Genomic DNA, 16,189 nt, shown 5'->3' with positions numbered 1-16,189 from the left:
CCAGGACTTTTGGGGTGGTGAGGAAATTCAGTCTTGGGGGGGGCCAGTCTCAGAGCAGTTTCCAACAATGGGATGGCTTTCTATGCCCAGTTATCCTTTTAGGATACCTTCACTCATGTCCCGGCTGTGTGATCTTGGGAAAATGACTCAGCCTCTCTGTGCTTTGTTTCCTCACCTGTAAAAAGAGATGATAATAGTACCTGCTTTGGGGGCGGGGGGTTGTTGGGAGGAGGGCCTGACTACCCAACAAATACGAGCTGTGCTTGAACTTGAACTTGGAGCCAGGCAGGCAGGCATGCGGGCAGTCTGGTGCCAGAAGGGCAATTCTTTCCTGGACGTTTGGAATCAGAAGTAGATGATGAGGCCGGCTGGTGCTAAGAGGAGGTAGGAGGGGACGTCGGTGGGCGGGCAGCCCTCCTCGCACAGCCGGTGAGAGACGGGCAGGTGAGTGAGGTATGTGTCCCGAGGGCACGGGGCATGTGGCTGCCCTCTCCAGGGATCGAGGCCAGCACCGGGCCGGGTGGGATCGGGGTCTGAGGCGGGGGCCTGGATGTGTCGGAATTACTCGGACCCTCATGTCGCATCCAGGTTCCCCGGCCCTAGCAAATCGGAGTCTCCAGGACAAGGGACGGGTGTGGGAGGCGGAGGGCTGAGTCTGTACTTGACATGCGCCCAAGGCAGGCTGATGAGCAGCAGTTGGAGAAAGTCTGCACGGCCGGAAACATCTCAAGACCTGAAGCCATGGCCTCAGATTCCTGGGACTTTCAGTCTGGGCAGCTGGTTATCATGCCGTGGACTTGAATCTGAAGAAACGTTTGTGCTGTGCAAGAGTCCTATGTTTCTCTGACTTTGAGCAAATGAAAGCCAGCCCAGCGCTGGGAGTCGGTGCCTTCCCCAAAGAGGGGGCTGGCCCCAGTGCGTGGGGGAGGGGGTGACGGCCCAGGGCCTGCAAGCTGTCCCCTGGAGGCATGGGGCGGGGCTGGCCATTTCCCAGCTGCGGGCTCTCTCCCTGTGAAATGGGGAGAGCAGCATGACTGGGGTGGGGGGGGTCAGATGAGAGGCTGTTCCCCACGGTGCCTGTGTGGGTCCACGCAGACCGGACGGGAGGCTCAGGACTCCCTTCCTCTGGGTCAGGAGTGTCTTGTGTCCCATGGCCCTCTGGGTCCTCCTGAAGTTTGGCCCCAGTGGGGGTCCTATAGGTTCCGAGACCAGGAAGGATGTCATAGCAAGCAGCGCCCCCTTGGGCTCCAGCTCAGCCAGCGGCTTGGTGAGACCCCGGGGCCTGAGTGACTCTTGTCCCGCTAGCCAGCGGTGGGGGGGGGGGGGGGGGGGGGGCAGGATCCCTGGGCCAGGCTGCGATCCCACGCACCCCTCCCCAGCAGCCTGGCCGATGGAGGCGCCCAGCTGGCTTTGGTTTTCCCCATGTTTTTCCAATTATGTGGGATGGGCTAAAAACAGCAGTAGCGGGGCCTTATTTGGGAGTTGCCACCACCGTCCGAGGGAGCCTGCTGCTCTCCTGGCTCCGGTGGCGTCCCCGCGCATTCCTCATCACTGGGGGCTTCTGGGCGGTGTGCGTCCCCGCTCGAGGCCCGGACGACTGGGGCAGGTGACTTACCGGGGCCGTGGCCGGGGCACGCGGCTTCACTGCCCCGCGGTGGCCAGCCTGGCCCTGAGCATCGTTCCGTGCTCTCCTCCGTGGCCTTTCCAGAGGAGGCCGTGACTGCGTGTCGGGGCGGGCAGGCGGCTCGGGCTGCATGATTTACGGGGCCGCCCGCTGCACCTCGCCAAGAAGTAGTTTTAACAGATGTTCGCAGGGACTCGGAACAAAAGGACGAGGGGATGTGGTGGGCCAAGGTGGCGGGGGGCGGGGAGGAACAGAGGCGTCACTGTCGGGTCCGACGGGCAGACTGACAACTGGGGCGAGGTCTCAAAGCCCCTCACATCCATCCGTCTCCCTGGGTGGATTAGCCCAGGCTCAGGGCCGAGGAATAAGGGGCGCGTTTGTTCGCAGTCTGGCTGTCTTGTCACTTATCAGGGAAGTAGGTCAAAGGGAAAAGAAAGGAGGCCCTTGTGGCTGAGGCTGACGCCGGCCGGGCTGTGATTGGCGTTGGCTCTGCAAACAGAAGGCAGCTGCTGTTCTCAGCCATGGACCGTGAATTTTTAATAGCAAGAAAATCAGATTGCACAGTCCCAGGAAATGGTGTGACAAGTCCAAGCACTAACTTTTTTTTTTTTTTTCTGCATTTTCTTTGGAAACGAAGGTATAACTTGCCGACGGTGAAATGCACAGATTCCAAGCGTACATTCTGATTTCGATTTGGCAGTTGTATATATCTGCCCAACCACCACCCCCGGTCCGGATCCGGAAGGTTTCCAGCACCCGGGAGATTCCCTGGTGCCCTTTGCAGCGCCCCCCACCCCCCCACATGCCGCAGGGGCAGCTCTGTCCTGACTTCTATCACCACGGATTAGTTTTGCCTGTTTGGGAACGTCCTAGAAATGGAACCACACACCATGTGGTCTTTTGTGTCTGAGCCTGAAGACTAACTTCTACATCGAATAAAAGAGAAGAGGGGAGCGTGCCGTATTCTTGGAAAGAGAAAACGGTCATCCTGGGCTGGGGGATGAGACCAAATGGCGCCTCCTGGGTGTGGTTAGCTCCGCGGATGCCCTGGGTCCACCGACGGAGGGCTGGATTGCCGACACTCCCAGCACTGGCCCTGTCCCCCTGCCTCCTGTCTGATGTCTCCCTTGCTAGTGCAGCCTGAGTCCGGCTCCGGCCTGGCCCCAGATCAGCCCCTGGTCCCGCCCCCCCCGCCCCCCACCCCAGCCTGTCCAGTGTCCCCTTGCTGGTACCACCTGAGTCCAGCTTCAGCCCGGCCCCAGAGCTCAGTCTGTTGAGTCAGGTTCTGGGTTTGCACGTCCGAGCCCTGGTGGAACCCCCAGGCTGCCAGAGAAAGGCCTTCCCTGTCCCCGCCCCACCCGCCGGGCACCCCTCGGGCCCCCTCTGGCTTTGGTGATGGCTGCACGCCCTCCGTCTTGCTTCTAATGACCGTGTCCTAGTGCCTCAACCTTCCCCAACCGCAAGTGCCCCACAGGCAGTGACCTGATGGGCTGCATGTGCCGGGCTGACGCCGGGGCCTCTGGCTTATCAGCAGACAGAGGCCAGGAGGCTCTTTCTCACCCTGTGCCTCCTGTTCCAACTGAAATGGACAGTTCGGTCGCTTCCAGCCCACCGTGTGAGCACCTGCCTGTCTGCCCTTGCCGGTGCTATGCCTGTTGTCTCGAGCACCTGTTATCTGGGGCTCCTCACCTGACAGTCCCTCGGGTCTCCACTCAGCCCCAGCCCCCCTGGGAGAAGCACTGCGATGTGCTCCCACACCCACTTCGAGGGAGGGAAGCTGGGAGGGATCCTGGCTTCCCAGGGGACCGCCATCAGCCCCTGGACGAACGCTGGGATCGACTAGGTCTCTTCAGGAGCATCTACCGTGGCAAGAGCTGAGGTGTTTGGGTCCTGCTAGAGCGGGGCACTGAGGACTGCACCAAGAAGGGTGCCCCCTCTGTCCCCTCTGGGGGGACATGGTGTGGCGGGGACTGGGGCGTCTGAGTCCGGCCTTGAGCCTGCACGATGCGGCTGTGACCTGACGGAACGCGGGCTCTCCATGTCTCGTTGACCTGGGCGTATCAAATGGGGTTCGTGTCTCCTGCAGGGCCTTACAAACTGTAAGGTGCGGTGCACGAACCACGCGAACGGCTGGAGCCCAACCACCTTTGAGCGAAAGCAGCAGCACTTTCTCATGGGTCACCCCACCCCGTGCATCCTGCCTGTGCCGCCAGGGCAGGGCGGGACATAGCAGTAATAGTGTGCCTTGGGGGGTGCCAGGCACCCACACTTCTGAGCGATCTACTCTTCTGTGCCCTACGGGAGCCGGGTGAGGGAGGGGCTGTGGGCGGCCTGATTCAGAAGTTTGGGTGGTCACGCTTGGGATCCTGTCTCTCTCTCTTTCTCTCTCTCTCTCTCTCTCAAAAGTAAAGAAACATTAAAAAAAAAAATTAAAAGGAGTTTGGGCCATCAGAGCTAGCTCACAGCCACAGAAGAAGGGACAGAGGCGGGATTTGAACCCAAGCACCTGCCACGTGCCGTGGCTCAGGAGCCGTGGCCGCAGCTCCGGAGGTGTGGCTGCCACCACCTCTGGGAGCCGTGGGATAGGATGTTCTAGGAGGAAGAAGGATTGCTTCAGGTGTTTATGGAGCCCCTGCTGTATGCCTGGGCTCAGGAAGGCACTCTGAGTGTTTTTTTTAGAAGAGCTGAGCCGTGTGCCCAAAGAGTGGGACCCAGCCTTCTCCATCGTGTGTCACTGACTGCTTCATAGCCTCTGACCGCAGTCCTGTGTTTCCAGCGACCCACCGGGTAGCCCACCTTTAATTTGCCCAACCAACCGCACTTTGTTCTGTCTCCCTGTCTCTCTGCCCTCTGGCCTGGGACTCGAACCCTTGGGCCACATCTCTGCTGCTGGCTCAAAGAGAGCATGGCCCAAGGCAGGTCCCCGGGGATGTGCTCAATGCCCCTGGGGCTGTGGGCTGCTGGGGCTGTGGCCTTGGGCTCAGAGGCTCCCTGACCTTGTCATGGGACCTCTCAGCTTTGCCGGGAAGCCGTCTCCACTCCTGACTCTTACCTGTGTGTAGACAGAGCTCAAGTCGCTTACCCACGGTCACTCAGTAAGGAAGTGTGGCTGAGGGTCCAAGCTGGGTGTGACCGTTGGGCTGTGGCGGCCTCTGAGGGGCAGGGGAAAGGCAAGCGGCAGAGGACCACGTGAGGGGCTGAAAACCCAGGGATAGGAGAGGAAGGGGCTGGCTGCACAGAAGTCTTGAGGCTGGCACTGACCTTGCTGCTCCGGCCGCCCCAGGTTCCCGGGCAGAGGAGTGACTCCCCCATTTTAGAGCTGGGCAGACTGAGGCGCCTGCCCGGCCACTCTTAGGGGACTGCAACCTCCCGTAGGGTCCCGGGCAGGCCACGCGGCCAACAGCTGCTGGGCCTCAGGTTTCCCTCGGAGCCAGTGCCTGGCCCGGCCACTTCCCCTGTGGTCACTCGGCACGGTCTCCTGGGCCAGGGCTCCTGGCTGTGGTCTCAGCGGTCGTCCAACAGCTTACCCCAGGGGGCAGCGGAGAAACTTAATCAATTGCTAAAAAACAAAAATAAGTCAGCTGCCTACCAGCTGTGAAGCTGTTTGTGGCCTTAGAGCCTGTGGCATGGGTGACAGCCCGTGCTGGGACCCGGTGCTGCCCGTGTGGTTCCAGGCCCGCTCCTGAGCCCACGCGGAGCCAGGGGTGGGGGGTGGGGGGCCAGCGAGGGGAGCTGGGGCTGAAGGGAGGTGGGTGCGCCGCTTCCCGAGTCCGGCATGAAAAGACGCGGGTGGAAAGAGCCGCCCTGGGGTGGTGCGAACCTCGGGGCAGGGAGGGGCCTGTCCTTTCTTGGAGATGCGGGTTCTGTGGGGACAGTCTGTGATGTCCACTCTGCCTGCTGGGAAGGCCAGGTGGGGGGCGCAGGGCTTGGGGGCCCTCCGCATCCTGGGATGTGTTGTTTTGCTCATCGTGAAAAATCCTTTCCCGTGTTGGGGTGCAGAGGGGATTAACTGTGAGAACCCTCCAAGTCGCACTGGGCGACCTGCCAATCTCCTCCTCCTGGGCTGTCAGGGGCTACAGGCCCTCTTGCCCCATCCCTTCTCATGTCCTTCCCTCCCACTCGGCTCAGATCCTGGAGGGCCAAATAAGTCACCCCCGCATGGCGGTTTCATCCCCCCCCCCTCCCCCCCCCGATTGTCCAGTGAGAAAACCTTGTCTCAGAGCCCAGGCCCCTCCCCAGGGCAACCATGAGGCCTCTGAGTACGCTCCCCCACCCCCACCACATTTTAAAGTCTTGGGTTTTTTCTGGTTAAAAAGTAACCTTCGTGTTCACCGTAGAAAGGAAGCCGTTACGCAGAATAACGGAGAAAATAAAAACCCGTATCTTTGCCGCCCAGAGATTGCTGCCAGCGTTTTCGCTGTTTCCTGCTCGCCTGCTCTCCACGCATGTTCAGATCTGGGTTTGCGTTGATGTGTGCATCGCGTGCGGGCCGTGTCGGGGCTGACCCCTTCCACGCCTTTGTGGGCCCTTCTTCAGAGCCCGCCGTTTAGCGCCTGACTGCGCTGTGGCCCTTCGTGTATTTGATGTTCTCGCGCGGAGGGACGTTTAGATTGTCCGCAGGTTTGGGTTTGCTGTGATCGCGAGGCCTCGGTGACCCTCCGCGAGCAGGAATCTGCCAGTGTTTGCAGCGGCTGCTTTGGACTGGGTCCTCAGAGGGGAAGTTGTGGGGTCAGAGGGTCCCTGAGCCACGCTGCCGTCCAGGAAGCGTGTGCCGGGCGCAGTCCTCTGGGAGGCGGTGGGGGGCCGCTGTGGCCACGCTGAGTAGGCAGCCGTTTCCGCCTCTAGCCCCTCCAAGTTAACCCGTTTGTCGTATTTGTTGTCTGTTAATTTGCCTTCACCTGTTTGTTGCTGGGGTCTGGGTGGTTTTCTTAGGGACTTCTGTGCCTGCCTTTCAGTTTACTTACAAGACAAATAGACTTTACCTCGTATGGCAGTTTCAGGTTTACAGGAAAATCGAGTGGAGGGTCGAGAGGTCCTGTGTATCCGCTCTCCCTCCTTACGCGGTTTCCGCCGTTGTTGTTAGGACGTGCCGCCTAACGCTGTAAAAGGCACGCGTCCTTCTCATGCGTGGGTCAGCGAACCTCGCTCGGCCGGTGGGCCGGATGGCTCGCTGCCTGTGCTGTGCAGCCTTCGAACAAAGGATGGTTTGGACGTTTTTTACATGGTGGAAAAGAAAATCACAAGGAGAACGTTTCGTGATGCGGCAAAGTGACAGGAAGTTCAAGGTTCGGTGTCCACGTGTGAAGTTTCGCTCGCACACCTTTATTTACAACGGCAGAGCTGGGTGACTGTGACAGAGACGGTCGTGGCCCATAGAGCCTCGAGCAGTTACGTCTGGTCCTTTGGAGAAACGTGTGCAGGCCCCTGCTGGAGACTAGAAGGAAGACCGGGAACGGTCCAGAGGTAACCACTGCGGACATTTGCGTGTGTTTCCTGCCAGGCTTTTGTTCCAGGGAGGCTTTTGTTTGTCCTGTGGCTGGACTCCCGCTGCACGCACGGCGTGCTGTTTGCACGAGGCTTCCTTGCAGACTGTCATGGGCCTGGAGCCGGCCCAGCGGCCTGCACAGGATGCTGGGCCAGGTCAACCTCTTAGCAAGCACCTGGCCTCCAAACTCAGATCAGACTCGCCGGGGGTGTCAGTGGGTCAGCCCCGTTCCTGCGCGTTCCAGCTGCAGAAACGGCCCGGGACACTCTGGTCTCTGTGCTGTTGCCCCAAACGCCCCCTTCTTCCTGGAGTCCTCCCCACAACCCGAACCTGCCTGTCCTTCCATCGAATGTTCCTCTCGCCCTCTGCTCCCCACCTCTTATGGGTTGAATCATGTCCCCCACCAAAGACCCGTTGGATCCCCAGACCCTGCGAGTGTGACCTAGCTTGGAGATAGGCTCTTTGCAGGTGCAACCACATTAAAGTGAAGTCACACCGGAGTAGGGCAGGCCTCCAGTCCAATGGCTGGTGACCTTACAAAAGGGAAATTTAGACACAGAAACACAGGGGAGGAGGCTGTATGAAGACAGAGGCTGAGGTTGGAGCGGTCAAGCCACAAGCCAAGGAGCGTCCACCGCCAGAGGCTGAAAGACACAAGGAAGTTTCCCCTGGAGCCTTCGGAGAGAGCGTGGCCCAGCCAGCAGCTGGGTTTTTCGCTTCTGTCCTCCAGAATCGCGAAGGCACACGTTTCTGCTGTCAGCAGCCAGCCAGCGCGTGGTGCTGTGTTGCCGGCAGCCCCTTCCTGCGTCTCGCCTCGGCTCTGTGACCCTGGGCCGGGCACAGGGACAGCGCCCTGTGACGGAGGGCGGCTTGGTCCAGACGGATGTTGGCAGGCAGGGATGGTGTGGAGCTTGACATGCCCGTGACGCTGGGCCAGGCCTCGGGTCTGCCTTTTCGTTTTCAGAACGCTCGCTCTCAGGGAGGCCGTGCCCCCGCCTGGCCTGCGCCCCATGCCCCGCACTTGGCCCCAAGACAGGGGTGTTGCCCTTCTTTCCTGCGTGTGTGTGTGCAGGGAGGAAGGGGAGAGGTCAGGAGCCCGCCCTAAGGAGGCTCCGGGGACCGCTGCCCAGCCAGCAAGGGAGAGGTTTCACTTTCCTCGGCAGCACTGTGGGGCAGGCTCTTTATTTCAACAACCCCAGAGAAAGCCCTTTGGCCAAACTGTTAGTTTCTCAACAGTTTAAACAAACTCCTACCCGGGAGCCGTGTCTGGTTCTAGGGAGGGGGCGGGCCTCCCCGTCTCGGGGCCCGGCCCAGTGCCCTGCGCCCACCCCCGGTGGCCCGAGGCCGCTCAGACCTCGCTGCAGACAACCTCGGAGGCCATCTGTGAGCAGCAGCTCGGCCAGCGGCCAGCAGAGCCCAGGCCAGTGGTTCTCTGTCCGCAGCTGCCCGCCGCTGGCCTGGCCTGGACAGAGCACTCGACCGCCTCCCCGACTCCGCTCTCTGCGTTCTTCTAGATAAAGCTCAAATAAAAACTTCAAAGGCTCTGCAGCCCAAGGGGTGTCAGACACCCCCCCCTTGGAGTCAATTATCACCTACAGTTTTATCTCAGCGTTTAATTACTGCCTCAGCTACAGAGACTTAATGTTAAGGGATGCTGGTAATGGGGTTCCCCAGTGGTGGGGTGTGCTGGAGGAGGGCCGGGGCCGGGCACACTCTTGCCCCGGAGGGGTCTGGAATCAAGGTCACAGCCACATGAATGTGGGGTTCTGGGAGTTGAAGGCCGGACCTCTCAGTCTCAGCCGGCCCCCTTTGGAGGCCTCCTGAAACCCCTGCTCTCCTTCCCGCTACCCATTCGCGGATGGTCTTCCCTCACCGAAGGCCTCTGCCCTGTGATCTCAGGAGCACCGTGGGGGTTGGATCCGTCATCTGTTCCGTCCACCCCTGCCCCCAGCGCCTGGTCCAGGGCCTGCCTGAAACAGCCGCCTACAGAGATGCTGGTGGGGTGACTGAGCTAGCTGGCTGCAAGGCACACCTGCCTCCGGCTTCTTGTCTGTGCCTCAGGGATTGAAACGTTTGTGCCGCCTTCTTTTCCCACTCGCTGCTGTGTGCCCTTGAGTGGGGAGCTTACCCTCTCTGTGCATCCAGTTCCTCATCAGTAAAAAGGGACACAGTCATACCTCCGGGACAGGGTGTGAGGATCGTGCTGTTTTATTTTTATTTTTTTATTTATTAAAAATTTGTTTTTCATGTTTGTTTATTTTTGAGAGAGAGAGAGAGAGAGAGAGAATATGAGTGGGGGGGGGGGCAGAGAGAGAAAGAGAGAGAGAGAAAGAGGGAGGGAGACACAGAATCCGAAGCAGGTGCCAGACTCTGAGCCATCAGCACAGAGCCCGACGCGGGGCTCGAACTCATGAACCGCGAGATCATGACCTGAGCCGAAGTCGGACGCTTAACCAACCAGCCACCCAGGTGCCCAAGGATTATGCTGTTGTAGGTGATTGTGTCTGGAGGGTCATGCAAACAGGGGTGGGGGAAACAGTCTCCATGTGTGTTTCGGGACCGAGTATCGCTTTCCCTCGCGGAGCCAGTGTTTTCTCTGGGGAGGAAGTGCTACCTGAAGTCAGTGGGGTTTGACACACGGCCTCCGTGTCGCACAGTGACCTGCCTCGGTCTTGGCTTGGGAGCTCGGCAGCCTCTGGACAGTTGTGCAGATGCCCTCTTGGCCGTGCCCTGGCAGGCTTCCCCCTTCCCTCCGTGGTGGCAGATGAAGCCAGCGCCCTCCGTGGAGGTCCGTCTCTGGTTCCCTTGATGTCAGAGCTAGACAGGAAGTCGGACACCATCAGGTTGGGCTGGTTTTTCATTTTCGACGAGGAGACCAAAGCCCAGAGAGGGTCAGGGACCTGCAGAGTCACACAGTGGGAGCAGGGCCAGGAAGTTTCTGCCCTGCATTCTCCCTGCTTGTCCTAGGATGTCAGCATCTGCTCTGGGTGTGGCTTTGGGGGCTGCAGAGAGCTAAGGGGACATGTGCCGGAATGGCAGGGTGTGTGTGTGTGGGGGGGGGGGGGTCAGCTCGTCCATTAGGCTGGGGGAGGCAGGAACAGCTTCCTAGAGGAGGAGGAGGTGTGTGACCTGGGCCTTGAAGGACTGGTCAGATGTCAACAGCACATACTTAGGATTGGAGCCCAGGGGGAGACAATTCGTTGAAATTCAGAATTCTACCCTCCCTCCCTCCAACACACACCAAACTGGGACCAAACCTGAGTTTAGCTCTCAGAGGTTTCCAGCATACTCAGGCACTTGGGGTACCTTCTGAGCACTGCCTGCCTCAGTTTCCCAGCCCTGGGCTGATAGAGACATTGCTGCCGTGTGTACGCCCTCTAGTGGAGGACTCGGATTAGGAGCTCTGGGCCTTGGAGCAGGACAGTCCTTAACTCGAAATGCAAGGCCGGGGGCCCCAGAGGGACTCTGCAAGGCACCGGCTTCCATGGGCCCTGCCTCTGGGGCAAGAAGCTGGTGCTGGGTACAGGGGACCGTGTGCTGTTTGAGGGCTGTGGCCCGACCGCACGGCTGGCTGCAGAGGCTGGGCCCGGGGGGGGGGGGGGGCCTGAGTTTGACAGATGTGCTCAACTCGTTCCGTCCGTGTCCCCATCCTGCTGCCCCACTTGAGGTGGGTCCTTCCCCGTTCTGGGCCTTTCGTCAAACCAGGCAGGTGGTCCCAAAGTTCCAGAAGTGGTCTCTGGGCCTAATCCTGGTTTTCTGGGTCCTGGAGACCAGAAAGGACCAGAATGAATGCGTGGACAGTGACCCAGCTCTGAGGGAGTGTCCAGGCCAGGGGTGCAGCATGAGGCCACGTGTGCTGTTTCTCCGGGGAGTTCTGACAGGTGCCAGCAGGGAGGGTCCAGGGCAGAGGTGGATTGTTTATAGCCACGGGGGTGTCAGGGGAGCCCCCAGGGTGCTCCCCCTTGTCGGTGGGGTAGCCCCCCTCGTGCAGTGTCGTGTGTGGTTAGATGAGGCATGTGGGCAGAGGCAGCTGGCATGAAGCTGCTCCCGAGGGGTGAGCGGGGGGAGGGGAGGGCCTCAGGGAAGAAGTGGCATCTGACTGAGCCATGAAAGTTGGGCCTGTGGAAGGTGGGGCCGCGCCAGGGCTCTGAGAAGCATGGCTGGCAGTTGCCGTCTAGAGCCCAGTGCCTCCGTGGGACTTGTATTTGGAACTGATTTGTGGCCCGGAGAGGGGCTTGCAGGGGAGAAGGGGGACCGAGTGGGAAGCAGCTCGTACACAGTGGTTGAAGCCAGGTGGCTGTGTGGCTGTCAGCAGGTTGCTTGACCTCTCTGTGTCTGTATGGTCTCATCTAGAAGATGGTGCTGGCCTCAGAGCCCTCACAAAGACGAACTGGTGACCATGTAGGGGGACCTCGGCGAACGTTACCGAGGATCACCTGCGAGGGAGCCCTGACCTCGGGGGCCTGGCTGAGCCCCTCCCCTGCCGTGCCCACTGCTGCCCTGCTGTGGGCCTCTGACCCCCCACTGCTTGGCCATCCACAGGGGCCGAGGAGGTGCTGTTGCTGGCCCGGCGGACGGACCTGCGGAGGATCTCGCTGGACACGCCGGACTTCACCGACATCGTGCTCCAGGTGGACGACATCCGGCACGCCATCGCCATCGACTACGACCCGCTGGAAGGCTACGTGTACTGGACGGACGACGAGGTGCGGGCCATCCGCAGGGCGTACCTGGACGGCTCTGGCGCCCAGACGCTGGTCAACACCGAGATCAACGACCCAGATGGCATCGCGGTCGACTGGGTGGCCCGTAACCTCTACTGGACGGACACGGGCACCGACCGCATCGAGGTGACGCGCCTCAACGGCACCTCCCGCAAGATCCTGGTGTCCGAGGACCTGGACGAGCCCCGGGCCATCGTGCTGCACCCCGTGATGGGGTAAGGCTGGGGGCGGGTGGACCTCCCACCTGGCTGGGGCTGGGAGGCAGGCTGACCAGAAGGGAGAGAGACTAGTGGTTTTGGAACTTTCTCCTGCATCAGAATCCCCTGGAGGAGGGCTTATTTAAATGCAGGTGGCTGGGCCCTCTGCCCAGATTTCTGTTTCAGGAGGGCTAGGGTGGGGCCCGAGAACTTGAGTTTCTAACGAGCCCCTGGGTTGTGCTCCTGCCCGTCCGGGGACCAGACTCTCAGAAGGTCTGACACAGGCTGTTGTGTTCACGTACGGAGGGCCCCGAGAGCTTGGGCAAGTCGTTTCTTCCCATGGGCTTCGCCCTTCTCACCTGTAAAACGGAACAGTTCACCAGGGTGATTTCTAGGCTGATGACGGTAACAGAAGCGATGGCCCTTACTTGTTACGTACGGGGGGCCGGGCCTCTTCTGAACTCAGCACACACACGGAATCTTTACCTCCTCCTCCCACCCCTACCCTGAGAGGCAGGTACAGTTGTACAGTGAAGGAGGCTAAAGCCCAGAGAGGTTAACGGGCTTGGCCCAGGTCACGCAGCCAGGAGGTTGGGATTCGATCTGGCCGTGTGGCTCCAACTTTCCGTTCTAGGATTCTGCGAAAACAGTTTGTCAGTCAATGTAGGAGCCCTTCTGACATCCTCAGCAGCTCAGAGGGTAGCAGTGCCCTTCCTGGGGGCTCATGATCAGGAATGTGAACCTGGCAGACCCTGAGGGAGGAGGAACAGTTGGAGCTCCTGCCTGGGGGGCGGGAGGGGTGGGGTGGAGCCAGGGCCGCTGGGGAAGCCTCCTGCCCTCTGGGCCGGATGTGGGCCAGCGTCCTGGAGACGGCCTGGAGGAGCTGGGAGGACAGAGGGAGGCGGCCGGGGAGGGCACACCTGGGAGCTGTCCCTCGTGGGGACTAGCAGAGCCGCGGCGATGGTGACCGTGGTTACGTGGCCGTGGCTGCCGTCCGCGGAGCACCCACCGGGCGTCGGGCGCTTCTGTCACTTCCCTGGGGGCTGAGGCTCAGGACGTGAAGTGACCCGCTCCGGGTGCCCGCTGGCAGAGCTGGGGCTGTCCGCCTGTCTGCCTCTGGAGCCTGCGCTTTGCACACGGGAGCCCGTCAGCTGCTTGAAGAAGGTTCTGCTCCACCCCTTCCTCCTCCTTGACGTTCAGCCCGTCCAGCCTTGGGTCTCTCAGCAGGGCGTCTGAGCGGGAGATGAACCCAAGGACCCTGTGCAGTTTAAGCCCACGCCGGGGGCACCGCTGTTCTCTGCGGAGCCCCTGGTCCTGCGTGCGGGGCTTGGTGCCCATCCCTGCAGTTAGCCAGCGTCTCCTGAGCGCCTCCTGTGGGCGGGGGGAGGGGGTGTCCTCGGCCCTGGGGACGCAGCGGGGACAGGACGGTGTCTTTAAGGACCTGTTCTTCTCCTCCAGCCTTATGTACTGGACAGACTGGGGGGAAAACCCCAAAATTGAGCGCGCCAACCTGGATGGGCAGGAGCGGCACGTCCTGGTGAACACCTCCCTCGGCTGGCCCAACGGCTTGGCCCTGGACCTCCAGGAGGGAAAGCTGTACTGGGGAGATGCCAAGACGGACAAAATCGAGGTGAGTCATCCCCCGCCTCCCCGCTCCCAGCCCCGGGCGGCGCTGGTCCGTGAAGCTGTGTCAATACGGGCTGTGCAGCCTGGCACAGCCCGGCCGTCCTCGAGCCCCGAGTAGTAGGCAGAAGCCAGGCCTGGCCGCCCCTGTGGCCCATCACGTGTACCAGGCGGGCCTCAGGTGGATGTCTGTGCTTTGCTATTTGGTCAGACGGGATCCTGGAAAAGATAACGTATTCCGGTGCGTTTCTGACATGCGAGGGTCTTAAATTGTTTCGAAATACAAAACCGTAACAAAAAAATGACACGCACACGTCCAGCACCCCACTTAAGACACAAAATCTTACCAACATAAGTGGAGGCTAGAGGTGACCCTACCCTGAATTTGGTGAGGCATTCCCAGGCGTTAAGAGACCTTTCCTTTTGCCGCGAACAGTATGTTACAGTCTTGTTCTGTGTGATTCTATGCGATTAACGTAAGTGGTGTCCTGATGTGTTCTTTGGCAGCTTGTTTTTTGCTCACGGGTGTATTTTTTTGAGGTGCTCTTGGCGGTACGGTAGTTAAATTTGTCCCTGTCGCAGGGAAGCCCCTGACGTTCGTGCCTCTCCTCAGCGTGGACACCTCCCTCCCTCGTAGTCACTTCTGGATCATCCTCGTCTGCTGCTGGTCCCATCCACTGCCTTAGGCATCACCACCTGGGGGGTCACCTTTGCTCCCCTCACGCTTCCCGGAGAGACCCCCACCAGGCAGCTTGCAGGAGGCGGGGGGGAGTGAGGACACCGATGTGTGTCTGTGTCGCAGAGTTTCCAGCCACACTGCTGAGCAGGACCGTGAAGGGGGCTCGGGGCTGCGTGGGTGCCTCTCCCAGGCAGACGCAAGCCGTTGCAATAGTGGCCGTTTCCCGTCGGATTCCCTACAAATGGCCATCTTTAAAGGGATCTTGTTGCTACAGGGAGTTTCTCTTGAGCCTCTGAGCCTGAAGACGAGACCCTTGTTTCCGGCGGGATCGGCCAAGGAGGCTTCGTCTCCACGGACCCCACCACCCCTGGGAGCGGGCTGGGGCTGCGTGTGTCCAGCTGACGTTGCTGGACACGTTACAGGCATTGCTCCGTGTACTCCCGCAGCGGTGTGCTGGGGTTGTTAACCGCGGTAAAACAAACATGACACGAGATGACGGTTTTCACGTTCTCAAAGCGTACCACTCAGTGGCGTCTAATACATTCACGGTGTTGTGCGACCATCATCACTCTCTAGTTCCGGAACATTTTCATCACCCAGGACCCCGGACCCAATAAGCAGCCAGTCTCCAGTCTCCCCTCCCCAGTCCCTGGCACCCACGGATCTTCTGTCTGTCCCTACGGCGTTGCCTGTCCTGGGCATCTCATGTGACTGCGGTCCGAGGACAGCCAGCCTTCTGTGCCTGGCTTTCTCACGTAGCACAGTGTTTCCAGGGATCATCGATGTGACATGCCCTCCTGTCACTTCTTTTTATGGCAGAATAGCGTTCCATTGTATGGATGGGCCACGTCAGCCATCCACCTGTGGATGGACACGTGTATTTTGAGCTATGTGGCACGGTCCCCATTTGTGGATGAGAAACGGAGGTCCAGGGGGACAGTATCTAGCTCAGAGTCGTGTGCTAAGTAGGTTTCTGCTTTTATTTATTTTTTATTTTCCTTTCCTTTCCTTTATTTTATTTTATTTTATTTTATTTTATTTTATTCTATTCTATTCTATTCTATTCTAGTTTTATTTTTAAATTTTTTTTTAACATTTATTTATTTTTGAGACAGAGAGAGACAGAGCATGAACAGGGGAGGGGCAGAGAGAGAGGGAGACACAGAATCGGAAACAGGCTCCAGGCTCCGAGCTGTCAGCACAGAGCCCGACGCGGGGCTCGACTCATGGACCTCGAGATCATGACCTGAGCCGAAGTCAGATGCTTAACCGACTGAGCCACCCAGGCGCCCCTATTTTATTTTTATTTTTATTTTTACTTTTATTTATTTTGGGAGAAAGCAGGGGAGGAGCATAGAGAGGGAGAGACAGAATCCCAAGCAGGCTCCACACTGTCAGCGAGGAGCCCGATGCTGGGCTCGAGCTCACGAACCATGAGATCATGACCTGAGCCGAGATCAAGAGTCAGATGCTGAACTGGCTGAGCCGCCCAGGCGCCCCTGGTTTTCCACTTTTAGAATCAATCCACAGACCTAAGATCCAAGCCCTAAGACATGTCAGGTTACTATACAGAAGATAAACGTCGCCTTGTAGAATGGGCAGAGGTGCAAGGCTGGGGAGAAGTAGGAACACCGTTTCAAAGGGAACCAGAGGAACTGAAAACAGCCAGCCTGGCAGCAGATGGGGACGGGCCAGGGGTAGGGGACGGAGCGGAGGGCACAGCGGCTGCGCGGGCAAACCAGGAGCACGCACCGCAATCCCGTTACCTATCCCCGTGGAGCTAATCACCAGAAAACCTAAAGGCAGGGGCTGCGGAATCAGAAGCGTTTGGGAATCTTGGGTCAGACAAACCTGGAA

General features: G+C 59.6%; 1 protein-coding gene across 2 annotated transcripts in view; it reads left to right on the top strand.

The window, feature by feature from the left end:
• Nucleotides 1-16,189, top strand: part of LRP5 (LDL receptor related protein 5) — a 103,738-nt gene that overhangs the window by 47,471 nt on the left and 40,078 nt on the right. For both annotated transcript variants that reach the window (XM_053202821.1, XM_053202822.1), the window contains 2 exons: nucleotides 11,652-12,048; nucleotides 13,489-13,660. In XM_053202821.1, the coding sequence (XP_053058796.1) occupies nucleotides 11,652-12,048; nucleotides 13,489-13,660 (569 nt within the window). The remainder of the gene's footprint in view (nucleotides 1-11,651; nucleotides 12,049-13,488; nucleotides 13,661-16,189) is intronic.

Source organism: Acinonyx jubatus, chromosome D1 (genome assembly GCF_027475565.1).
Source record: "Acinonyx jubatus isolate Ajub_Pintada_27869175 chromosome D1, VMU_Ajub_asm_v1.0, whole genome shotgun sequence".
Lineage (NCBI taxonomy): Eukaryota > Metazoa > Chordata > Mammalia > Carnivora > Felidae > Acinonyx > Acinonyx jubatus.
The sequence above is the reverse complement of the archived record's forward strand: the minus strand, read 5'-3'. Positions and strand labels throughout refer to the sequence as shown.